Source organism: Helianthus annuus, chromosome 4 (genome assembly GCF_002127325.2).
Source record: "Helianthus annuus cultivar XRQ/B chromosome 4, HanXRQr2.0-SUNRISE, whole genome shotgun sequence".
Taxonomy (NCBI): domain Eukaryota; kingdom Viridiplantae; phylum Streptophyta; class Magnoliopsida; order Asterales; family Asteraceae; genus Helianthus; species Helianthus annuus.
Window position 1 is genome coordinate 152222146 of NC_035436.2, and position 25893 is coordinate 152248038.

Consider the following 25893-nt stretch of genomic DNA (forward strand, 5'->3'; position numbering starts at 1 on the left):
GTGATTCAATCAACTTTTAGATCGATTGAACCGGTACCATAACTCTGATACCAATTGAGATTTCAGGTCCAGAAATGACGTGTTCGGTGATAAGAAACGACAAAATGAGTAGAAGATAGAATAGAACACCGAGCAGTCACTTATAATCTGGTTTCTTATTGATAATCCAACGTTACAGCACCACGAGACCAGTTGGACAGCATTTCCCCTCAAGGACCAAAAGCTTATCCAACACAAGACCCAAAGCTCCTATATATAGGCAGCTTGGCTTCGTACAAACCCACATAGGTGCCTTCGTACGAAGCTACACAAGTCTTGCTCAACAATTACGAACCCACTATGTAGTCCCTTCGTACGAAGGGTCTGTTGCATCACTAAACCTTTGGTTCGTAACTGATTTCACGCTAATCTATACAATATTCGACACGCACTCTATCTAGCTATTTGCACAGTGGCAGACGTACGAAATATGCACCAACAGATTCCCCCTAGGCTGTCACTGTCGAATCATTAAAAAACCTTGAGCTGTGTTTGATAATTCTGCAACTTCACATATTCTGCAACTTCACATATTATGCAACTTCAATCAGGCATCTTCAGATCTTCTATAGATTCCCCCTTGATTGATGATCTGGGTTTGCTTTTGACAGTGTTCAAACAAATTCCCCGTGAAATAAATCTTCAGGTCTTTTTTGCATAGTTCACGACTCTCCTTTGATTTGCTAAACTGCAATCTTCACGAACAATCACCAGTTTGAAACTAATCAATGCAGCAATCTCTGTTTCAGCTTTAGCAACATCCGAGTTCAGTTTTTGATATGACATGTAAGCACCACGATCTCGCATTCCGCTTGCTCGATCTAAGAATGTACAAAAACTCAACCGGCAATTAATAGAAACTTCAAATACCCCACTGATCAACTTCAAATCAATAATTCCCCCTGAAGATCTGATATCCCGTTTTCCATGATCACTTTTAAACACTGTAAGAATGATTGATCCGTATAAACAGTATTCTCCACAATCAGCAAATCTTCATCGGATAACAAATCATCTAGTAACGCATATTGATCTCTGAAGCATTCGTCCACAATCAGATTCACCCTCTCGGACAATCTCGATCTCGGAAGCTATCATCCACAATCAGCTTCACATTCCCAGACAATTCTGAAGTCGGAACCCCCCGAATACTGTTGCAGTGTCACGAATTTCAAAAATACCGAAATTTCAATATATGACATTGAAATTCTGATTCCCTCTCATTTTTGCAAATTCTGACGTTTTCTCACTAAATTCCCCCTCAAACTGAGCAATTCAGTCTTTTTAACATCTCTGAAAAACTCGACTTTATGAAGAATATGACAAATCTACCACCAGAAGTCAGTTTTTCATCTATGCCGATTTAACAGTTTTGGCCCATAAATAGTCAGACACCCCGAATGATAAACATTAAGCACCAGTATCATGACTGCCCCACTAATCTTCACAATCTGTGATCATTTGTATACTAAAGACCCGGATTAAATTGACAATGAAATACGATGTGTTCCCTTTATACGAAGCTAGAACCACCCCTCCGTATGAAGCTATAAAGATACGACAATTAAGCTCCATAGCCCCTTCGTGCGAACTCACAAAACATTTGACAATTATGCACCCATGCGCCTTCGTACGAACCCAGCATATATGACAGTATCAATATGTCCCTTCGTATGAAGCAGCGCCTTCGTACGAAGCTGAGCTGATGTCATCAAGAACACATTTCGAACACAAAATTCGATCTAGAGTCTTCAATTCTTTAAATTTCATGATGAAATTTCACAGGATTCTGCGAAAATCAATTCCGAACAGAATGATGTCTTCAATTTTGAATTTCATCCGTGGATTGACCTTCAATTTAATTTTTTCTCTATGTTTTAACGTCCAAACTCACTACACATCCAAAATTATTGAGCGTGGGTGATTCAGTCAACTGTTAGATCGATTGAATCGGTACCGTAGCCCTGATACCAATTGAGATTTAAGGATCCGGCGAGTTTGACAGAGCTTTGGTCTAGAAACGTCGTGTTCGGTGATAAAAACGAAAAGAAATGAGTAGAAGATCGAATAGAACACCGGGCAGTCACTTATTATCTGGTCTCTTATTGATAATCCAACGTTACAGCACCACGAGACCAGTTGGACTGCATTTCCCCTTAGGGACCAAAAGCTTATCCAACACAAGACCCAAAGCTCCTATATATAGTTACTCGTACGAAGCTACACAAGTCTTGCTCAACAGTTACTCGTTATCGGCTCGGTTAAAAGCTCGAACGAGCCGAGCTTTAACGAGCCTGAGCTTGAGCTCGAGCCTGAAATAGAGCTCGTTTAGTTATCGAGCCCGAGCTCGAGCCTGAAATGCAAAGCTCGTTTAGGCTCTCTAGCCGGAACAAAAATTTATTTAGTTTATATATAATATGATAATAGTGATGATAACATTGGCGAGCCGAGCTCGAGCCTAGCTTTGTCTCGTTTAAGCGATATTAAAGCGAGTTCGAGTCAAGTTTTTAGCTCGTCTGTGATTGTTCTCAAAATAGCTCGAGTCGAGCCGAGCTCGAGCTTTGGGGTTTACTCGTGAGCCGAGTTCGAGCTCAAATAAGTAGGCTCAAATCGAGCCGAGCTCGAGCTCGAGCTTCATAAGAACATGACGAGCCGAGCTTGAGCCCAGCCGAGCTCGGGCTTGGCCCGGCTCGTTTACACCCCTAGGTCTGTTACATCACTAAACCTTTGGTTCGTAACTAATTTCACTCTAATCTATACAATATTCAACACACGCTCTGTCTAGTTATTCGCACAGTGGCAGACGTAAGAAATTTGCACCAACAATCACCAGTAAGCTTGGGCATATCAGGGTTTTTTATACACGGAACCGGTTTTTAATCCTACCCAGTTCTTGAATGAGTGTGAATGGAACCGGTTCCAGTTCCTACCCGGTTTTAGACCATGAATACTGGAATCGATTCCAGGTAGAGTTGTAACCGGGTCCTCGGAAGAACCGGTTCCTTCGGGTAATTCACAGAAAAAGCTGCAACACCTGTTGGAATCGATTCCAACGGCTATAATGCCGTTAGAAATCGATTTATTGCCATTAAGATCGGTTTCAACTATATATGTAACTTACACCTTCAAACATAACTTACACCTACTCCAAAAATACTTAACTTACACCTTCTGTTAGTGCAATATCTGTCTATCGCCTCCGTCAATCTATTCCGTAGCAGAAATAGAAGAAACCGAAGGTTTTTAAGCATTTTAGGTTACATCTAGTTAAAAAGGGCAAGGTGGCAAACTTGTAAATAAGGAGAAATCCTTATAATCCTTGTGCCTATAAATAGCTCATTAAGTTGTAAAGATTAAGACTTTTGGAAGACTTGGAGCTCATTTGGAGAATTAGAGATCTAGTTGTAGAGAGAGAAAGTCTAGAGAGAGAAAGTCTCTCTACGTGATTCACGGCATTGTACACGACGTCACATTAATCGAATCACGTTTTCTTGTACGTTATTGTGTGTTCGGTCACGTACGTTTACGAATTCCGCACGTCAAACGTTCGTTACGCAATCGAACGGTGTCAAAACCGATCCTACAAGTGGTATCAGAGCTAGGAGCTCGATTGCTTGATCAAACACATCGTTTTCGTACCAGATTTCAGCCGAATTAGATCCGATTTCATCTATTTCTTCATCTTCTACCTACTTTTCACTTTTTTCATCGTTTTTCATCAAATTGAACAGGTAAATACGGTCCGTTTCATCTGATTTTTGGATATGTTGTGCGTATAGACCCGATCTACAATCCTACCAAGTTTCAGCTCGAAATTCCAAGCCGTTTAGGAGTAATCGCGATTTTTCGGTCCGATTTTGCGTCATACGATCAGATCAGTTGAGGACCGCTTTTGTGAACAACTCATGGGTCGCTTATACGAACAAGTGTGTGGTTCGCTCATGTGGAACAGGTTGGATCGCTCATAGGACAATTGAGGTCCGCTGATTAGTCAGTTTATAGTTCGCTCATAATTACATATGTGGACCGCTTATTCAAATAGTTGAGGACCGCTCCAAAGGTTTCAATTGTGGTTCGCTGTTTAGTCAAGTCTCTGGTCCGCTCAAAAGGTTTGGTTTTAGGGTCGCTCATTTGTCACCTTCTTCATGTGACTGTCTGAGAATTACAGGTTGTCGGCCATCTTTATAAAGTCACCGCCAAACACACTTATAGGCCCAATTATCGTTTAATTTGAACAAATGTTGCCGCCCATTTGATACACATGATATAATTTGTCACCGCCCCACACAAAGTTGTCGGCCACATAAATTTTAAGGCCCAATCCCAGTTTTTTTCTACAACGGCCCAATTACCATTGATTTTTGGTCAGCTAGTTGTTGTCATTAATACACCGCCCCACTAAAAATTTTGGTCAAATGAGGTTTGTTTGAGGTCCAATAATTGTTGGATTAGTGTACTTGTCGGCTGAGTGGATTTGCACCGCCCATATCCCAGCCTTTTCACTTTCAATTGTTGTTTGTGGCAGGTTGTTGTTCCATGTGAAGCCCAAATCTCACCGACCCACTTACACATAAAGTTTGTCTCAATAAGCCCAAAGCACCGCTCATTGTCTAAAAACCAGCCACTGGCCCATGTGATAGTTTGTTGTCGCTACACCGTTTTTAAACAGTCACCATCCTATTACATTTTGAGGCCCAATCACAATTTGATTCAGTTTTTGAGAGTTTGATATATTTTTTTAACTGATCATTTGTTTGTGTGGTTGCAGGAGATTCGAAGTATTTTTACAAGGAGCAAATATCAAGACATTGAAATTTTGTGGACTTCGAACTTAAATAAAAACTTTAATCATGTCATTTAACAAAGAAAGTGAGATGAAAATGTTTGATGAACAAGAAAACATTAAACTTAAAAGATCAAACGATTGGTATTGTGATAGTTATCTTAAATCAAAGGAGGTCGTGCTTGAAAGATTCAAATATTTTATGCGTAAGGAACATGAGAATTTTAGAAAACTGGAAATGCGATATGATGATTTACTTTCAAGTTTGAGAATGCATTATGTAAAAATTTCAGACACTGAACTGAAATCTAAGTTTGAAGATGCATTACCTTTAGAGTGGGATGAATTTGTGTGTAAGGTGAAAAAGGATTCTAGGTTCTCAAAATTTAGTTCAAGAGAGTTCATCGGAGAGCTTAGAACACAAAATTGTGAAATTGAAAAGAAAAAGAAAGAGTTAATAGTGAAGTTAGAAAAGAACTTAGAAGATATAGATTTGAATGTGATTGATGAAATGAAAAAAAGAATTGATGTGTGTCTTGCAGCAAAAAAGAATATGAGATACGATATTAAGAGGGGTTGTTATATTGATAAAAATTCGAATCCTCTTGATTTTGTTAAACTTTTTTGTGCAGGTATATATGAAAAGATGATTGGAGATTGCTTGAAATGCGAAAAATCAGAATCAGACAATGTCAAACTTCTGAAGGATGTAGAGAGTTTGACATTGGAAAACAAAATTTTGAAGATCGAGAAGAAAGCTGATGAAGAACAGATTCTGGGTTTACGTTCAAACTGTGAAAAGTTGAGATCTGATAATGACAAACTTTTAAAGATTGTTGAGAGTTTGTCATTAGAAAACAACAATTTTAAAAATTTAGAAAATGATTTCAAAAGTCAAATAAAGATTTTACAAGTTGAGAGAGATATCTTTGGCAAAAATAATTTGGAAAAACAAAGCGAAATAAACTCTCATCTTGCAAAAATTATTCGACTTGAGCATGAAGCTGAAGATGCTCAAAAGAAAATTGCTGAGTTTGAAAAAGATTTTGAAAGCAAAAGAAAATCTTCAGAAGATGAAGATTTCTGGATAAAATTGGAAAACAAAAATCTGAAAGAAAATGAAACAAGATTTCAAGAACAGTTAAAAGTCTTGGAAAATGAAAAATCTTTTCTTGAAAATCTTAAAATTGAAAATGAAAAATCAATTAAGTCTCATCTTGAGAGAATATCTCAGCTTGAAAATGAAGCTGAGAATTCAAGGATCAAGATTGATGAACTTGAAAAGAAGTTGAAAGGTTTTGTGACTTCATCAGATAGGTTGAATTTTCCCTGTCCAAAACCAATCAACTCTGTTCCAATAAGTGACAAGGTCACAAATTTTGACAAAGTCAAAATTGAAGATTGTGATGACAAATCTGATGATGAAAAAAAAGAAAAACATTTTTGAAATTAAATGAAATGTTTAAAAATATTGTTTTACATTCTACTGAGAAAGGTGAATGCTCAACGCAAAAACCTGTAAAAAAGAGTGTGGAACAGAAACAAAAAGATAAAAAATCGAAAAATTTTCAAAAAGAAAATAAAAGCTCATCAGATCAATCATCCAATCACAATAAAAAAATCACAAAAATTTAAAAATGAAAACTTACAAAATGTTGGTAATAAGTGGTGCAGGTTTGACCACAGTGCTCAAATGCCAAATCAAGGATACAAGAAGAGAAATGACTACCACAAGGCAACTCAATGCTATGATTTAAGTGTGTGGTATGAAAATGGTATACGATATGAAAGAGAGAAGAGGTATGATAACAGAATGTGTTACTCTTGTGGCTATCAAGGACACATTGCTGTTAACTGCCAAAGTCAGAGATTTGAAACGAGAAGGTGTTATGAATGCCAAATTCGAGGTCACATTGCCAGAGATTGCCCAAGGAGATCAATGGGAAGATCGAGGGCTGAATCTCAAAGTAAGGCAAAGAAACCAGTCAAAGTCAAGCCCAAGGAACAGAAGGTTCAACAACCTAAAGTTCAGGAAACAAAAGTAAAACTTTCTCAGGGGCAAAAAGACAGACTGCGAAAGAAAAGGAAGAAGGAGAGAGAGTATCTCGAGAGGATTTTGTCCTCAGGTTCTTCAGTTGGTAAGAATAAAAGTACTGATGAATCGCTTCAATCGACTGCAAAGTCAAACAAGCCGAGTTCATCAGTTACAAATTTGAGGACAACAGAGAAAAAGGAGAAAAAGAAATGTGTCGGCGATGAATCTGACAGGTCAAAGTCAGACAAGCCACACTCAGGCAATGATTCTGGTTCGACAAAACCAGAAGAGCCAGTTGTTGAGGTAAAAACTATCAAACCCAAGGCTGGTCAGGCTTGGGTGGATCTTTTCAAATGAAAAACCCTGACTTGCCGGAGTTCCCAGGTTGGTAAGCGTGGAACATGAATCGGCATATTTCTTGAGAAATTTCACTCTAGTGATTTTTCGTCTTACATGTGGTAAATCAGGGACATTAAGTTGTACTTGATTTTCTACAAGTGATGTTTGTGATTAAAGGAAAACAATGTGATGAAATAACCCCGAGTTTATGAAACAACACACAAAACTAATTTTCCGGAAAAACCATTTTGATTAAAACAAACTTAAGTGTTTTGAAATCATAATGGGAAAATAGTTTGTTGTGAGGGGGAGTTCTGATTGTTTACGCCAAGTGGATGGAGAATTGAAGTGATTCAATATCAGTTTGTCATTTTATTTGTACAGTTTTCAAATTTTCCTTGAAAATCAAAATTGAAACATATTTTGATTTTAGGGGGAGAAAAATTTTAAAAAAATAGAAAATTTGAAAATGTCAAAAACATTGAAAAAGCAAAAATGAGTTTTGTTGATAAAAGAGGAAATGATAGTGCATCAGTGGACTATCACAGCATGCTAAGGAAATGAATTGTCAAAAAGTTATAAACGGTCTCACTGATGATGTGTCGATAGGTTTTCGTACATTTAGTAGATTTATTCGGGATATAAATCTAAAATTTCAAACTGGTGAAATTCGTGGGGAACACTACTTGGATATATAGGTAACCCCTGAAATCTCGTTTGAAAGGTCTCGTATTCTGATATACTAGGTGTTTATACTCTATGATGTCTGGGGTATTATTCCGGGACTTCTGCTGAACGGTGGTTCTGACCTAGTCCCTGGCTAATACTTTCACCAAAATGCTTGAAACATAGCATAAAGCCCTCAGCTGATTAGACAATAAAATTGATAATCATCTGTTGTAGCTGAAAAGATCCTCTAAAGGGGACACACTGCTAAGTCGAAGCTGATATCTCTCTGCTGAACGGAAGTTCTGACCTGAGATCCCTCAGTTCTCGCATTTAACCCCTAATTTATGTACAGACATCATTGTAGTATTCTTGCCTGTAAGACTGAATATTGAGATTCTGGATACGGGAGTATATTCAAGAGGTGGGACACATGAATTGAGCTAAGTTCCTAAAACATCTAAATCGTATCCTGAATAGATTGAAAATTGTGTGAAAATTTAAGAGGACAACTATATCGTCAATCGAGGTGAATCGTTTAGAACTTAAAATGATTAAAGCTTAACGGTGCTAGTGATTCGTCTCATGAACTGATATGATCCTCTTACACAAACTCACAAAAATATTGTTTGTCTATATTTCTTTGCTGTTTATCATTCAAAAACAAAAATACAAAAAGATTTTCGACAACTGATGTAGAAGAGCTAATATTCAAAATTTTAAGTGCTAAACATGATGGACAGGTTTGGAGAATATGTTGAAAACTTTAAATGACATATATAAATAGTTTGAAAGATTGTGTATATTGGTTAATCAAGGTCATTTATTTGAACTTGATGTAACTAATATGGTTGTTGAAAATGATTTCTACTAGTAAGTTTACTAAATTCAATTGTTATAAATTTGTGAAACTTATGGTGAGGTAGAGGATATGCAGGTTAACCAGGTCTCAAATCCTGAGCAGATGCAGAACAAAGCCAGGAATTGATCCTGAACTTGTGAAACGATGAAAGCCAGACTACGATCCCGACAGCTGAGTCTAAGGGGGAGTCTGAAGACAAGCTCAACGCAAGAGAAAGCGTGGATTCAAAAAAGCCAGATAAATATTTTGGAGGAGCTTGTATATGGAAATCCAGGTGCCGATCCCAAAAGTACGGAAGCTTGACGAAAGGGGGAGCCTGAAGACAGATCCACGGGGATTCTGTTCGAGAGAGAGAAAGATAAGGCGCTACGAGATTGACTACGGCAATATCCAAGGGGGAGTCTGTTAGTGCAATATCTGTCTATCGCCTCCGTCAATCTATTCCGTAGCAGAAATAGAAGAAACCGAAGGTTTTTAAGCATTTTAGGTTACATCTAGTTAAAAAGGGCAAGGTGGCAAACTTGTAAATAAGGAGAAATCCTTATAATCCTTGTGCCTATAAATAGCTCATTAAGTTGTAAAGATTAAGACTTTTGGAAGACTTGGAGCTCATTTGGAGAATTAGAGATCTAGTTGTAGAGAGAGAAAGTCTAGAGAGAGAAAGTCTCTCTACGTGATTCACGGCATTGTACACGACGTCACATTAATCGAATCACGTTTTCTTGTACGTTATTGTGTGTTCAGTCACGTACGTTTACGGATTCCGCACGTCAAACGTTCGTTACGCAATCGAACGGTGTCAAAACCGATCCTACACCTTCTAATCTATATCTTCAAATCTCGTTATGGCGTGCAACGATGAGGTTTTTATGGTTTTGGAAACCAAGAGAACCCCACAAGTTTGGAAGCACTTTGATTTGTGCTTAATGAGCGATAGCCATGAAATGGCACGGTGCAAAGCTTGCGACAAGTTCATGAAGGCTACGGCCAACTCGACGTTAAAAAAACACACCGATGGTCATTGTCCGGTTACAAAGGAAGAAAAATGAAGCCGGCGAAGCATCTGGAACCGGTTATTCGAATGTTTAGTGTGTTGTGTAATGTAGGATTTGTAGGATTTAGTGTGTTTTATGTTAAATAAATGTTTAGTGTTATCATGTAATGTAACCGGTTTTAATAAAAACTTAGTGGTGTATGAAAAGCTTGGTTGAAACGGCTAGGAATCGATTCCAATGGTAACATCATCAAGAATTTAATGCACCGGGTAGGAAATGGTTACGGAGGAACCGGTTTCGGATAGGAACCGGGTACGGACCAATTTTTTTTATAAAAAATAGAACCGGTTAAGAACCTATGGGTTTTTTTAACCTGGAACCGGTTCTTCAATAAAGCGGGTAGGAACTGGAACCGGTTCCAGATCGGGTCTACCGGGTCGGGTTTTGGACCGGTTATTATGCCCATCTCTAATCACCAGCCACCACAAGTTACGACCTTATCCTAGCCCCAGCCAACTAGCGACGACCACCACTAACCACTACCACTTACCTCCGTCGACCACCACAACAACTCACGGTATGTTTTATTTGTTTCACTTATTTGATTCCTACAATTAAACCCTAATTAATAACTACAAATTGTTTGAACTTGGAGTTTTGTTAAGCCCTAAATTAGGTGTTCTGTTGAATGTTGAGCCCTAATTAATTAATTGTTAGAATTGGGTGTTTTGTTAATTGGCAATGATAGCTATCGAGAACGAAATCTTAGAGAGTATAAACTGTGAAGAAGATATCAAACAATTTGCTATCAAGAATGCTAGGAGGGTTTCACGACCCACCGGTTAGCTATTATGGTATGTCATTCTAATACTGTGATTTTGCTATCTTAATCATTGTTTAAAAGAGTAAATTTCACTTTTTGTTCTTTATGTATTATCTGAATTTTGAAACGCGCCCTTTAAAAGTTTTAATTTCATTTTATGTCCAAAAAACACATGTTATATAACACTTTAAGTCCTTTACACCAAACTGAGTTAAATTACTCAGTTAGGTTTTATTTAAGTCAAGGGCAAAAATGGTATTTCATAAATAAATGCATCAGATCTCCTTTCTCTCTCTAACTGTGCATCACCCCACCCATTCTCTCTTTCTAACCGGAAAACGAGCACATAAAAACAAGGAACCGGCAAGGGATGTTTCACCTTTCTTTAACTCTCTCATCGTTGTCATCGGAACTTGCCTCACCATCTTCGCCAATGCACAAACAGTGAACCACCACCATCACAACTGCCCTATTTCTTCCCCCCGTTTCAAAGAAATAACAACCACCATCAAAACCATCCTCACAACCACACCATTATCGTCGGAACTTGCCCCACCATTATCACCGATGCATCTCCTTAAAAAATTAACAACCACCATCACAGCCACCCCATCTCCTTAAATCCCTGGTTCAGAAGATGGTGATAATGGTGATACCAGACGCATCTCCTTCAATTTCTGTTTCAGATCTGACAATGATGATTTAAAGAGATTCCAGACGCATCTCCTTCAATTTCTGTTTCAGATCTGACGCATCTCCTTCAATTTCTGTTTCAGATCTGACGCATCTCTTTCAATACCAGATGCATCTCCTTCAATTTCTGTTTCAATTAACAAAGAATTAACAACCACCATTATCATCGACGCATCTCCTTCAATTTCTGTTTCAAATCTGACGATGATGATGGTTCAAATCTAACTTCACTTTTCCAGCAATATGGTTCGTTTGTGGTGGTGATTTGCTACTATAAATGATTTGATAGTGGTGGCGATAGGGACTTCCGGCTAAATGATTTGGTGATGGTGGAGGTTATGAGGTGAGTAGCCATAAAATGCAGAGAGAGGTTGGAAAGATAGGGGATGGAGGTTATGGGTTAGTGATGTTCAGGTTTATCATGGTGGTGGTAGCGATGATTTTTGTGGCCACAGAGGGGTAGTGGCTAGATAATGGTGGTGGTGATGCACAGTTAGAGAGAAAGAGAGAGTGGGTGGGGGTGATGCACAATTAGAGAGAGAATGAGGATCTGATGCATTTATTTATCAAATACTATTTTTGTCCTCGTCTTAAATAAAACCTAACTGAGTAATTTAACTCAGTTTGGTGTAAAGGACTTAAAGTGTTATATAACATGTGTTTTTTGGACATAAAATGAAATTAAAACTTTTAAAGGACACGTTTCAAAATTCAGATAATACATAAAGGACAAAAATTGAAATTTACTCTTGTTTAAAATAAAATAGTTCATATAATTCGTTAGGGCCTAAGGGCCTTTTTCCCAACTCGTATAGGGCACTTGAATCATCAATTGCGGTTGGTAACGTGAAATGGAATGGGTTGACTAATAAAAATTTAAACATAAAATGGTGAGGTAGAGCTAACCCATTGGTGTGTTATTCAATGAAATTATCGTTGTGGACGTGGCTATTCTTCCGGGCCGAAACGACTATTTATAAAAACAACAGCAGCTTTTTTTTTCAAAAAAAAAAAAAAAAGAAACGGCAACTTATCATACGAAAAGGGAAAGTCACCTTCTTAAGTAAGGGTTTTTAAGATGTTGAAATGTGAAAGAAAAAAAGTCAAATCCATAGACATGCACTTGTGCAAGATCAAGATCAAGATGGCCAAGCCATATCCCATAAAAATTAGTGGAGCAATATTATAATTGTCATGGAGTCACTAGACAGGTTACATCATGCACATTTTTGGTATGCTACTATGTGTTCAGATTTCATACATCCCCCTTGTAGAGTTGTAGTGACAATAATTTGGACACATCCACATGTCAAAACATGTAGGTCAACATGTCAAAACATGTAGGTCAACATGTCTATTATTTTTCTTTTAGTTAAGATTATTAACAAGAAATGAAAATCTACCATAGAAATAACGATCCATATGTTAATTCAAGCATATGGGAAGAAGTTGTATACACTTGATCACACTATAGGCGACACGTAAGCCGTTTTCTTGACTACTTTTATAAAATTTTACCTATTTGACCCGTTAATACAGTAAATATAAATATCATATTTCAATGGCCAATACGAAACACATACAAAGCAAGCCAGAGAAGATTGGATGAGTTCAAATAGTAAGCCAAACAAGAACAAAGGTCATGTGTTATGTTTCCAGAAATTTATTACCAAAAATTGGTAGGTTAAGTAGAACTAATCGATTTATACTTTTACGAAACTAAAAACCAAAACGTATACCTTTTCCATCAAGAAAACGGTCGGTATGCCATCCTTTTGCTTGTAATTCAGGAAGCAGTGAAGGCATCACCGATTTCATCTTCTCATACGCCAGTTGAAAATTTCGTTCAGATACGGAGACTTCACCTCTAGCGTATGCCGCCACCAGCCATCCTCTTAACGCATCTTCACCGCTAGCGTTGTGCTCCAGAACCATGTCTGTCCAACTGTTTCCACAACTTAACAGAAATTTCTCATTTGGAAAGATTTCTTTGAGCTCTTTTAATCTCGAAGGCTTGATTGCTTTATGTAAATCTCTACCGACTTTAACATTTCCAGCATCTTTTATGAGCCGCCCGGGAAATAAAAGACTTTCTTTGTACCTTAGGTCTGCAGGGCTTGATACTTTTCCCGTCTACATTATATACATTTCAATACCAAATACAAAAAAGATTATACCATTCGCATACACCATTTTCCTCATTGTGGGTCCCATTTCATTTATCAGAGGGCTATGGGACCCACAATCCGGGCAAAATGGGTGGGTTCGGTCATGTGTTATTTTTTTAGTACACGTACAAACCGAGCAGGTTCCTCCAGCACTTTTTTTCTTCTTTTAATTTAATTATCCGTTAATACGTTAAATACAATCACAAAAACTACAATACATTAGATATGATCACAAAAGCGACATTAGCAAGATAATCATGACATGGTGAGTCAGGAAGTTGTAGGCATTTTAATGCACCTTTATTTAATTTTAACCCTTTTATTTGTTTGACCATTTGACCAATTATAACCGGTTAACTTTTTTACTTATACACAGTTAACATGTCAGATAGAAAACATAACCTAACTGGACCCATTTATGGTAAATGGGTCACAAAATGAGAATGTTTAATGTCCTAAATTAGAGGCGGTGGGATGGATAGGTAGGATCGATGTTAAAACGCTTTAGTTGCACTGAACCCGCAAGTACGTTTTTCTCCATTTTTTAACGTATTAAAAAATAAATATTGGGTTAATGGGTCAAGTTATTCTACAAAGGCTTGTAATTGTAAGAAGTGTAAGAAGGATTTATAGAGTGACAAGTGTCCAATAACCTAAAACTAAACCCACTACATCACCACCAAAAACCTAAACACCCACCCCCACCCCACCCCACCACCACCCAAAAACCTAACCCCCCCCCCCCCCACCCCCCTCCCGGCAAAAAAAACAAAAAAAAATCCGATCCATTTACTTTTTTTTTTGTAGTGGGGTTTTTTTGTGTAGTGGGTTTTTTTAGGTTATTGGACACTTGTCACTCTATAAATCCTTCTTACACTTCTTACAATTAGGATCCTTTGTATTTGATCCTAATCCTTGGGTTAATTATTGTTACAAAAAAAATATTACTGAAACAAAATCATTGAAAATAACAATTTAGCACGCTATATGCCTCATTAAAAATAGACATTGGGGGATTGTCAATGCGTTTAACAAGGTCCCCTCTCAGTCTTAGCTATTTGACCCGTTTAACATAAAACACGACCCAAATCGACCCATCGATAAGTAAATGGATCGAAATTTCCTAAATAAATAATACGAGCTAAAGATCATTAATAAGATATCTTTTTGGCATTTGTTTACCAACCTTTAGGAACTCTTCTACAATCATTGCAGTTCTCTGTGGATTCAATGTGTTGACCGGAGCAGCTCTCATTTCTTCACTTACACAATAGATATGTATGATAGAAAGGACGGGCCCCACAACCAACTGCACAAATTTAAATTTTTATCAAATGTTAGAAGAACCTAAAACTGAAAACTAATAATGATTTATTGGCCATATTAAAGGGGTCAATGGTTGACCGCAAAACTGGCAAATGTGGACCCGTACATACCTTCCCTTGCATTGACGAACAAACGGTAGAGACTAACTGAATCCCGACACCTAATCCAAGCACATTAAACACAGTTGAAATCGCCTCTCCTTTTGCAAATAAATCACTAAGATTGCCTTCTTTTGCAAATGAGGAATATATCGGTAATCTTGTTGCTCTTGCGGCAACTACAGCCATTCCCTGTTGAATGACAGATTAGAAGAGAAAAAAAAATTACGGCGCATTGCATAAAAAGGTAACATAGTTTGGTCACTTTTCTATTTTGGGTAATATATTAATTTCCTTCTCATGAAGTTAAAACCTGGTAAAAAGGGTCTAACTTTCAAAATTTTCTTGTGAGGAGAATCTGACTCAATTCCGAGACAAAATGATGATGTGGCGTTTGAAAGCCAGCTTACAAGATTCCTCTAAATGAAATTCTTCTGAAAGTTGAATCCGTAAGACCGTGGGGTGTGGGGCGTGGGTTGGGGCGGCGGTAGCCAACTTAAACGCGCGTCAACACAAATGGTGTGAGCTCAAACCGGAGTTGAATCGGTTTAAAGTTTGCTTCGTCTGTGTCCACGCGAGCAACTTGACCCACGACGATCGAGTCGAGATCACGAAGATCGAGTACAGGCACGATGGGAATACGGATTTTAAGTGGGTTCCCCACTTTAATATTTACCGTACTTTGTAATTTTTTTTACTTTTTAGGATTTAATAAGTAGTTTTTTTTTTATTTTTTACGATTTATTAAGTAGTTTTTTTAAATTTTTTAGGATCGTCTTTTATGTAACTTTTTTATAAAATTAATATAAGTTGTGTTATTTTATATAGTTGTCAACTCTAAAAAACAATAAACAAAAAAAAAAACCACATGGCAACCCACGCCCGCCTGGCCACGCCGCTACCACACCCCACTTTTTTGGGTGTGGACTGGTGGAGCCCATATCTGCCACGTGTCGAGCAATGCCCCCAACCCAAGCCCCTCCACACCCCATAGTCTAATGCGAGGGAAGATACCATATTCCCCAAAATAGAAGAATGGTAAAAGTATGTTAACTTTTTATGCACTTCGAACTGTAACTTATTGCAATCAAATCCGACTAGTAGAATTTAGCAAACTAGTCAACGGGTCAGACAAATTAAAGGTCCCCCAAAGTGTAGTCAATGTTTCAATTTAGTATATCCCTTTAAAAACAAGGATGATATAACTAATACTAGTTTTTGTAATCATATATTATGTAATAGTTATTTATGAAACTGAATAAGGGTATAAAACGGCGGTGGGTCAACCCAACCTGTTTTTTACCCATTTTAACCTGAGCCAGTTTTAACTTGTCCGACCCGCCCCTTTGCCACCTATAGCAACTAACGTAGAGATTTATTATTACCTTTGCAAAATTCCCTAAGCCAGCCGTTTCAAGAAATAATGGTGGGCATAAGGGGGAAAAGATTTCGAGGCCGGTTCCCAAGTCGTATAGCACATCAGCTACAATTATATTAGTTATTTGTATTAAAGTCGAATATTTCATAGCTACATAGAACAAAAGAACAATGAATGGTACCAACCCAAAACTCTCCAGCGCTTGGGCTCAGAATCCATCCGTGCCCCTAAATTGCTACATATTAGCTTTCCCACATGCTGCATTCCGTCTTTTAGTATCTGGTTAAATCAACGGAGATAGTTAACTTTTCGGTAGCACTAACACATTTGAATTTTCGAGTTGTTACTACTTGTTTCTCACCCAACTAACTGCAGTTGCTTGTGCTGGGGTAGGCCTCAAGCCTGCAGCATACAACAATGACTGCAAAACGGTAAGATTACATATCGCCACAATGACATTATGCTTTGTAAAAGTAAAAATAATAATTATGTAAAAATGAAGTTTAAGAAATGGGATTTTTTTTAAGTACCTGAGTTGATAACACGGATAGTGCCGCACTTGAAAAATGTTGTAACGCCCGAAATTGTGTGTATCTAAGGTATCCTTCATTGACACTGTAGTAACAAGAGACTCATAAGACCATAAAAAACGGCTTCTCGACTTCAACTTATGTGAAAATTTCATGAAGTTACCTATATGGAAACCCGGAGGGAAAAAACTGATTGACAAACGATTCAGCCAATTTGTGGACGATAGGTCTCGAATCGTCAAGCACCTTCACCTAAGAACAAAAAAAAAGTCCCACAAGGTTTAATTGTAATCATATATAACACGAAAAGTACTGGTGTTCACCTTAATACCTTATTAATAATATAACACAAAAAGTACCGGTCTTCACAGCATCAAGAAAAAAAAAACTTGACCTTCTGATATAATAATCACAAGTAAACGAAGTTTAAAAATCTGTTGAGCTATGATGCTTAGTTGGTTACCAACAAATTAGGGTTCATAATTTCACACTACTGAATACTGATATTATCCACATAACCTGATAAATTAGCAACCTAGATTATCAAAACACTTGTACCCAAATTAGTCGATTGATTGTTATCACAATGCAAGTATTATCACCTCTGTTGTCAAGGCTCAGTGGCTCACCCGGGCCAGGCATGCGCCTAGGCCCACTTTTCAGGCCCATCGCAGCCTTCTCGCTTCACTACAAAAGCCCCACTTTCAGGCCACCAGACGCATTTTTCAGGTCAAGTTCCGAAGAACTCCCGGCCAAAAATCGCCGGAAGGGGTATAAAACAATTATACCAACCTAAACAAGCCTGGAATCAACCAAAACCGACCTAAACTAGCCCTCAAAATTGTATTTTTACACTATAAGGCCCCCCTATAAAAACCCTCGCTTAAGCACCTTGCACAGATGCCCAAGGCCCACCCTTTGCGCCTTCGACAACTATGTCTATGATTATCACCCACTAACAGGGGCGAAGGTTAGAAGGGGGCCGGGGGGGCCCCCGAACTTTTCGGTCAGTAGTGTTGTGTATGTAGCTTTTGTATAAAAATTTTTGGGTATATACGTTTTCGACCCCCGGTTCCATAGAAATTTTTGGGTATATACGTTTTCGACCCCCCTCGGAAATCCCAAGCTTCCCACTGCCCACTAAGCATCTATAATGACTTTGGTACACAAGAAAGATTATTACAATGTAGGAGATAACCACAAGGTAGCCTAGCATCAGAGGCGGTGATGGTGATTTTAATAGGTTAGGGGAGTATCAAATCAAATTATATAAATCAGATTAAACCTCAGCACTGTTCTCAAAACTTAAGATGATTTATAAGAATAATAAAGATGGTAATTTTGGAAATGAGTGTAAAAAGGTGAAGAGTAGAATACTGACGGAGAAGTGGCCGTCGGGATTAAAGAAAAAGCGACGGGAGACGGTGTCGGAGGTCTCAGTCCAGGATACAGCAGAAGACATTGACAACGGATTTTCCTGTCATTAAAAACAATAATAATAAGACGATTAAGAAGAAAGGAAATGAAAGAGGAGTGACCGGAAGAAAACAGACCGGTGAGTTCATGGGTTGAAAGAAGATCGCTGTTTAATCAGACCGGAGGAGCAAACTATGAAGCAACATGCGACGTCGTCTACGTGGTCGCCGAACAGTCCAACAAATGTTTCAACATATGTAGGCGTTTTATTTTACTTTTCAAATCTTTATGTCAAACAAAATTAGGGTATAAGGAGTGGTTAAACACTTTAAAGTGGCAAATCAAAAAACCGATCAATCAGAGCGCGCCATGTCAATTAGGCAAAAGTGTTTAAACTTTGCTGAAAAGTGTTGGCAATGGTTTAAACACTTGCTGAAGTGGTAAACTTTTATTATTATTTTTTTTTTGCAATAATTTATTTAATATAAATAAATTTAGGATATATACATTAAATTAAAAAACAATAAAGTTTCATAAATTAAATTAAAAACATCAAAGTTACACTAAATTAAAAAACAATAAAATTACATTAACATGAAACAATTTAAACTAGTCTTCGTCGGAATCGGCCAAAAGATGGGGTAAATCTTGACTTGCGAGATGATCTATGAGATCGTGTTTGAGTCTCCAATGGGTGTCTTCATTGATCAACTCGCCCAGCACCGTATCGTCTAGAGCCGGCTCGACCGGAGGATCCCGAATGTGCACCGGTGCTATCGCCTTTCCATCATCTTTCAAAATCATGTTGTGTAAAATAATACACGTGTACACGACATTCCTAATTTTTTTAACCGATCTTGCTCGCATCGGTCGACTCAATACACCCCATTTCCCCTTCAAAACACCAAAAGCCCGTTCGACGTCTTTTCTTGCCGCCTCATGTTGCCTCTTGAATTTCTTTTCGTTTACTTCGTGAGGGTAAGGGATCGACTTCACAAACACGGACCACGAAGGGTAGATTCCATCCACGAGCAAATAACCACGTTTGTATAAATGGTTGTTAACGTAAAATGGACATTTTGGCGCGGTTCCATTTCGTTCCGTTAAAAATAACGGAGATTGTTGTAGAACATTGATATCGTTTTGAGAACCGGGTGGACCGGCAAAAGCATGCCAAAACCATAAGTCTTGAGAAGCAACCGCTTCGAGCATAACAGTCGGGTATCTATGATCTCCTCGCATATATTGGCCTCGATACTCTGTCGGACAAAAACGCCAAACGAAATGGGTGCAATCAAGGCTACCGAACATACCTGGAAGGTGATGTTTTTCCTCATGAGCTTGGTATAAAAGTGCCATGTCGTGGCTTGTCGGTCTACGTAAGAACTCTGGACCATATATTTTGCAAACCGTGTCACAAAAATATTCTAGGCACTCGCGGGAAGTTCTTTCGGCCATATGCAAGTACTCGTCGTTCTCGTCTGGAGTGTTTCAAGTTGCGAGCTGTTTAATAGCCGATGTCACCTTTTGCAAGGGCGTAAAGCCCTTCCTACCTCGCGCATCGGGGGCCTCTACAAACCAGGGGTCGTTCTCTTCCACATCGGACACAATTTTTAGAAACAAACGTTTCGACATACGGAACCTATGCCGAAAGATATCTTCGTTGTACTTCGGGTCTTTGACAAAATAATCCGCCATGAGTGTCTCATGCCCCTCCTCACGTTGACGTTCAATATATCTTCTTTGGTTAGACGTGCCGGTATCTTGAAGTTCGGCTTCTTCGATGAGATTTTGAAAAAAAAGAATGCTACTATCGGATGAATCGTCGCTACTCATGGGTGGGAACCATAACGGGAGTTCATCCGCCATTTTTTATGGTAAACTTTTACAAGGAATTGGTGGTATTTTTTGGTTTGTTTGAGTATAAACTTGAAGGTATATGGTTAAATGGTTTATTGTGATATATATATATATATAGTTTAATTTTTTTTAAAAAAATTATTTTTTTTTAACGGTAATATTACCGTTGGAGGTGCCCCCCCCCCCTTTTTCCATTTCGCTTTCCCGAGTCGGCAAAGGGTTACCGATTTGCAAAGTTTGCCGCATCGCCAATAGGTTGGCGGCGGTGTTTGCCGATCGGCAAACCTCTTTGCCGCTCCTAACCGCATGCCACTCCGTATCCCCTTAGGTGTTTAGGATTCCTTTTAAAAAATACTTTTGGAGCTAATTTTGACTTGTTAACTTCTTAGAAGTAACAGTGGGAGGTATGATGTGCGGAGAGTGGGTGATTGAGTGGGTGTCATCGATCAGTGACCATACCCCCATGATTGAGTTGATCGGTGAGTGGATGTTCGGTGAGGGAAATCAGGATATGCTCACCGATGTGATTGAAGAGTGAGGGAGGATAGAGAGAGAGAGAGGAGAGAGGAGAGAAGAACCAATCAAAAAATATATAACTCAAACACCCTAGGGTGATTAACCATATCTAGTGATTGAGTGCAAAACGGGGAGTGAAATTAGGACTTGACATGGCATAATATTATTAGGTAGAGAATCACTCAATCACCCTAGAGTGATTAACCATACCCCCCACCCTAAGGAATCCCAAACACCATCTGAGAAATACTTTTAAAGTCAAAAGGAATCCCAAACACCTCTTGAAAAGGACTTTTTTTCCTTTAAAAAGGAGAAATTGAGAAGTAACAATTTCTTACTTATTCCTTTTGAGAAGTCAAAAGTCAAAAGAAATGACAAACACCCCCTAAAACTGAAAAGGAAAAATAGTAAAGTAAAATTTCAATCCTAGGCTTTACACCCAATCACATGTTCAGTTCTCATTTGAAAAGAATGAACACTTTGGTCTTTGTGTTTGTCGATTGCTCGCAATCAAGTCCCTGTTAGTCAACTGTTAGTTGACCGGGGTAGGTTTGTCTTTTTACTTAGAAACTCAAGGGTAAAATTATATTTTCGTCATGTATAAACCTAAAACAGCCAGCATCCTCTTCTTCATAACCCCACTTCGGAGTGAGACGAAAATGAGATTGCTCGAGACTTCATAACGTGCTAAGGTGACGATATTTAAATAAACACATTTCATTTCATACTAAAAGGATTATATTGTCTTGAATAGAAGGTACAACATTTGCAACTTAAACAATTACCACAATAGAATTACAAATAAGAATTTAAGTGCGTTTCTAAATCCGTCCTAAATAGATTTCTTCTCGCGTCAACATACATTTCTGCAACATGTATTAAAATAAAATCAACAAAAGTTGGCGAGTATACAAGTTTGAATACCTAGCATACGCATAAAAGGTTGTCTCAAATCCAACATGACAATTTATATACTAAGTTGAAGCTAGCATGCATAACTATAGGCCAAACCCGAGTGTCCACTAGAATAATGTGCATCCCTCGTCACCGAAGTGAACGAGACCGTAAAGTATAATGTGTGTCCCTCGACACCGAAATGATCGAGACCGTAAAGTATGTTAACTTAACAATACCCCGAAGGGTGGTGTGCTACTCCTATAGCGCTATAATTGTTAAGGTGGGCTAGCTAAGTTAATGACAAATAGAGTGCATGAAAGTATTCTAGCATAAACAACCTAAGCATAACAAATAGCCTGTTTGGTGGATTGAGTTTGATTGTATGTATTGTGAATTTTGATAGTTGATACATGTTACACAAAAAAGTGCATTAAAGCGTAAAAAGGGTCAAGTATACTCACGGTTTTGCGAAGATAATTTTCACAAAGTGCTAGTAAGCGAGTTTGACAATTGCAATCACCGAAATCACCGTTTTGGTCCTTGAACTTCCTTCCCAAAGTTGAGAAAGTGGAAGATTAGAGAGTGTTTGAGAGAGAAATGAGGTGGTGCAAGTGTTTAGGAGGTCGTGCATAGTCTAATAATGCAAGCCTCTTAAGATAAAACATATCTTTCAAAACATGTGGGCCTATTTGGGATCATTACGTCTGGTTCGCCAAGCCCGGGTTTATTGGACCCGAGCAGGACCACGGTTCTGTATTAGCATGTATTGACCTTTACATGCCAACACATCCGGAATCATGAGATATGGACCTTAAAAACTTAGTACCACATCCTTATAATCAAATACAAGTCAAATTCAGGTGGAAAGTACATAATCACTTAATATGATATGACCTTACCAATGACATAATGAATAAAACATAAAAGATCTCACCACTGATTGAAAGAATCTCATAGGTAAAAGAGTCGTTGACATGGGTAGAAAAAAAGTGATGGGCAGCAGGTCATACTACGTTTCATTTGTCCACACAAAAGATCAACTATAAAAGCGACCTAGACGTTCAACAAGAAGTTATACTCTCATTAATACATACATGCATTTACTACCCGCATCCAACGCTTTCTCAACTACTTATTATCACGTCGGAGTCAAATTAAGAAAGAGAAACCCTCTTTTCCAGATCGAAGATTCTGCCTTTTCACCATCGAAGTACTCATTGAAGTTGCTTGGAGATTATTTGTAGCAACAAAAGCAATTGATGTTCATATAAAAACCATTTAATTTGTTTGGGTCTCGAGCAACCACAAAAGCTATATGTATTGACGGGTCATTGGCTCGTTTATAATCCATCCACTGACCCCAAAGAAGGTGGCTCTGCCACTAAGCAGGCCGGCAGAGAGGGCACCAAAATGATTCTTGATCATATGAAACACATGAATGTGCCCTAAATTCATTATAATCACCAGTATGCATATATACACATCAAGAAACATGAATCTTTAAAACACCATTGATGGCAAATCCAATTCTCCCACAATTATACTTGCAAAACCAAGATTTTGTTGTCTTTGACCTCTTCAATAGCATAACTAGCACTAAACCTCAGTAAACAAGAATAGTTTCAAAGCATATCAGGATCATCTTCATAGTCAAAATCCGGTTCACTATATTGCCTGATTCTTCTCACATCCCTCGGTCCAGGTCTACCCTTCTTTGGCTTTCCCCTGATCAAACAAAAAAAATATTCAAAAACTCAGCGCGGTGTGTACCAGTTTATGCAGTAGTAGAGATACAAAATATTAAAAACAATAAGAATCGAGTTAGTTGAATTAAAGAAAAATGCTTACGGGCCCATCCCAGAGGGAGCTCCCATTGCAGCTTGTTCTTCAGTCTGTGAAGTTGCATAAAGTTATAAAATCTTGTAACTTGCTACATATAAGTTGACTAGGACTATATAGTTATACTACTGATAAACAAAGGTATCATAGAGGCAACACAAAGTTATAAACCAATACTTACAGGTGGAAATATGGATGTCACACGGGTTAGCTAACAAGTCGAACCGTAATATTTTTTAATGGAGTCAAACACTTGTAATGTCCACTTTCATAATACAAGAATTAAAAAAATATATATCCTAAATAAGTAAATATGATCACAGAAATTGTTGATCAAATATGGAACGTAATATTTTTAATGAAGTCAAAATCTATGGCGTTGACATGGGAGGAATCAGGAATGGAAAGCTTTTAACCTTGAAAATTTGGGATAGTCGGGTTGTAAAATGTTTCGGGTGTCTGGTTCGTTTTTTTCTGATTTTTTGCTTGTAATGTTGTTTTCAAAGTATTATGCCAGCTTCTTGTTGGTTTTTTTCGTTTGAATAAACTTGTTTTGTTGGTCGTTAAAAAAAAAATATATGGAGCGAATTTCAAAGTAAAAAAAAAAACAATTTAAGAGGTTGCAATCACTAATCAATAATCATATTAGTATTATAGTTTAAAAGACTTTAAAATTGGGCAACCAGTTTGACCTTTACCAGTCTATCAATAACTTATAATGCAAATAACTAGCTTTCATAAAAATTGTTGATATTTGGTATTGCCCCTGTAGTCTGGAAATTGGCGACAAGATGCAACTATTACAAAACAAAAATAATATAATAAGAAATTCACAAAACATACCGCTGGTGAGGTAACTGAAGATAGTGAAAAGAGCCTATCTTCTGGCTGAAATTTCCTAGTTCGCTTGTAGCTGCGATCGCAAAAAAGTAACACAAGTCACAAAACAGTAACATATACCTTTTTTTGCAAAGATTCAGTTTAACTTACTTATTTGCCTGTTACCGTTGTCTTATGAAGGGGCGGACCTATAGTGTTACAAGGGGTAACTCCCGTTGCCCCTTGACGCTCCGACGGTAGTGTAAATTTTGGAAAAATTTGACGTTTTTCGATTTCGATACCCATTTTTTTTAAACGTTACCCCTATGCGGATTTTCTTATCAACATGCATTTTAAATATTCAACACACAATTTGTCGTTACAACTGACAATTCCACAAGAGTATATGTATGATACAGATATAGAGATGTATAATAGAAAGTTTAAGGATTTACAGTGAAGTGCTCTTAGATGCTGACAGAAACCCTTCGTAACCTTTTAAAACATTTCCACACTGGCTTGGATCCTGTAAGTAGGCTGTCTCCATGTCATAAACCTGGAAACATTTAAGTTTTTGTGTTATCTTAAGAGGTACAAAAACGTTAATAATAATCAAAGCAAAACATCCGTCACAGATATTAAGAGAAGATTTCAACTAGATTGATCCGATTATGACCTAAAGTTTCAAGATTCATAGGATCACAAATACCCAACAATCCTGGTTTCCCACACATGTAAAAACCAAGTTAATAATGCATAGATAGAAGTACTTGAACTGTCACTTTAAGTAACCAACTAACTAAAACTAACCGATCAATCTGCAATACTGAAAGGAGACACTTATTATTTTGAGGTTAGGCAAACAACACTTTAATTTAGGTTATCTTTCTCTTCTTCATCCCAAACCCAAATCAGAAAATCAAATTGAAAGAATCTATGAACAAGCAATCATAAGAAGAAGAAGTAGAAAAACGTAAAGATGAATAAGAAATGGAAACCTGTTTTTCGATGGTGCGAAGATCCTCATGATGTTTGGCTCTTTTGGATAAAAGGGAAGCGATCAAGGCAGAGGGGTTGGAAGAGTTTTGTTGCCCTGAACATCAACATGGAATTAAATATTATTATTTAAAGAGGAACTGGAAAAGCATTTTAAAGGGAAGAATCACCGCCGTAAGGAGTACCTTCAGATTCCATGTTTTTTTACTGTTTGATGGTGGTTTTGTTTGTGATCTCGTTCGTAGAAAAGAAAAGAAAACCCTTTTTGGCTCTCCTCGGAGTCCCAAAATGATTCAATCGCGGAGGTTAAATTGACTAAATTCATTTTCCAAACTCCCTTTTTTTTAGTAAATTAGAAGTTTTGTCCTATGGTTTTGTCCTATGGTTTTGTCCAATTATTCGATTCAATATTATTTTTTGAACGAAGTTGAAATGTTTCAAGAATGTCAGGAACGGTAATAGTACAAATTTAAAGTTTGAACTGGACTAACATAACTGAACAAACCATAGGGACGAAAATGTTTGTTAACTCTTTTTTTTCTTTTTCTTGTTTGTTTACTTTTACTTTTGCAATTTCAAACCACGACAATGATTTGTTTGTTTGTTATTTTTTTTAACGGGTTAAGATGTTGCTAACCAGATTAGTAGTTACTATGTTAAAATCTCACTTGTCTGGATTTAAACCCAGGACTTCAAGAGAAGCAAAACCTCACACCTCCACCTTGACTACTAGGCCAATAAATCGTTGTTTGTTATTTTGTTTTCCACATTCTACAAATTCTTGTCAATTATATATTCGTGTTTGTATTTTTTAC

The 25893-nt window shown here is 37.7% G+C and overlaps 4 protein-coding genes across 4 annotated transcripts; all 4 read right to left on the reverse strand.

Moving 5' to 3' along the window:
• Positions 1–12819: 12819 nt before the first annotated feature.
• On the reverse strand, positions 12820–18419 carry LOC110936896 (protein root UVB sensitive 2, chloroplastic). The gene is made up of 10 exons (XM_022179304.2): positions 18289–18419; positions 18117–18212; positions 16899–16987; positions 16736–16820; positions 16567–16626; positions 16391–16484; positions 16213–16310; positions 14840–15019; positions 14590–14712; positions 12820–13368 (listed from the first exon to the last, which is right to left on the reverse strand). Exons 1-10 carry the CDS (start codon positions 18298–18300, stop codon positions 12955–12957), a joined length of 1251 nt encoding a protein of 416 aa, XP_022034996.1. The 5' UTR covers positions 18301–18419; the 3' UTR covers positions 12820–12954.
• Positions 18420–18759: 340 nt separating this feature from the next.
• Positions 18760–19636, reverse strand: LOC118491344. Its single transcript, XM_035989012.1, has 2 exons — positions 19410–19636; positions 18760–19109 (listed from the first exon to the last, which is right to left on the reverse strand). The coding sequence occupies exons 1-2, from the start codon at positions 19607–19609 to the stop codon at positions 18761–18763; spliced, it is 549 nt and encodes a 182-aa protein (XP_035844905.1). The 5' UTR covers positions 19610–19636; the 3' UTR covers position 18760.
• Positions 19637–19642: 6 nt separating this feature from the next.
• Positions 19643–20020, reverse strand: LOC110933714. The gene has a single exon (XM_022176922.1). The coding sequence runs from the start codon at positions 20018–20020 to the stop codon at positions 19643–19645; it is 378 nt and encodes a 125-aa protein (XP_022032614.1).
• Positions 20021–22848: 2828 nt separating this feature from the next.
• LOC110936895 (chromatin modification-related protein MEAF6) lies at positions 22849–25379 on the reverse strand. Its single transcript, XM_022179303.2, has 6 exons — positions 25264–25379; positions 25081–25175; positions 24538–24638; positions 24107–24176; positions 23273–23316; positions 22849–23149 (listed from the first exon to the last, which is right to left on the reverse strand). The coding sequence occupies exons 1-6, from the start codon at positions 25274–25276 to the stop codon at positions 23047–23049; spliced, it is 426 nt and encodes a 141-aa protein (XP_022034995.1). The 5' UTR covers positions 25277–25379; the 3' UTR covers positions 22849–23046.
• Positions 25380–25893: the final 514 nt, after the last annotated feature.

Coding starts and splice junctions, on each gene's coding strand:
- LOC110933714 (XM_022176922.1), bottom strand. CDS start 20,020: ATGGCGGATGAACTCCCGTTATGGTTCCCACCCATGAGTAGCGACGAT.
- LOC110936895 (XM_022179303.2), bottom strand. Junction 24,639..25,080: donor TTCGCACCATCGAAAAACAG/GTTTCCATTTCT, acceptor AAATGTTTCCAG/GTTTATGACATGGAGACAGC. Junction 23,317..24,106: donor CTTCAGTTACCTCACCAGCG/GTATGTTTTGTG, acceptor GCAACTTCACAG/ACTGAAGAACAAGCTGCAAT.
- LOC110936896 (XM_022179304.2), bottom strand. Junction 16,821..16,898: donor CCCTCCGGGTTTCCATATAG/GTAACTTCATGA, acceptor TTGTTACTACAG/TGTCAATGAAGGATACCTTA. Junction 16,311..16,390: donor CAAGCGCTGGAGAGTTTTGG/GTTGGTACCATT, acceptor ATATAATTGTAG/CTGATGTGCTATACGACTTG.
- LOC118491344 (XM_035989012.1), bottom strand. CDS start 19,609: ATGGCCGAAAGAACTTCCCGCGAGTGCCTAGAATATTTTTGTGACACG. Junction 19,110..19,409: donor TGGCGTTTTTGTCCGACAGA/GTATCGAGGCCA, acceptor AGTAAACGAAAA/GAAATTCAAGAGGCAACATG.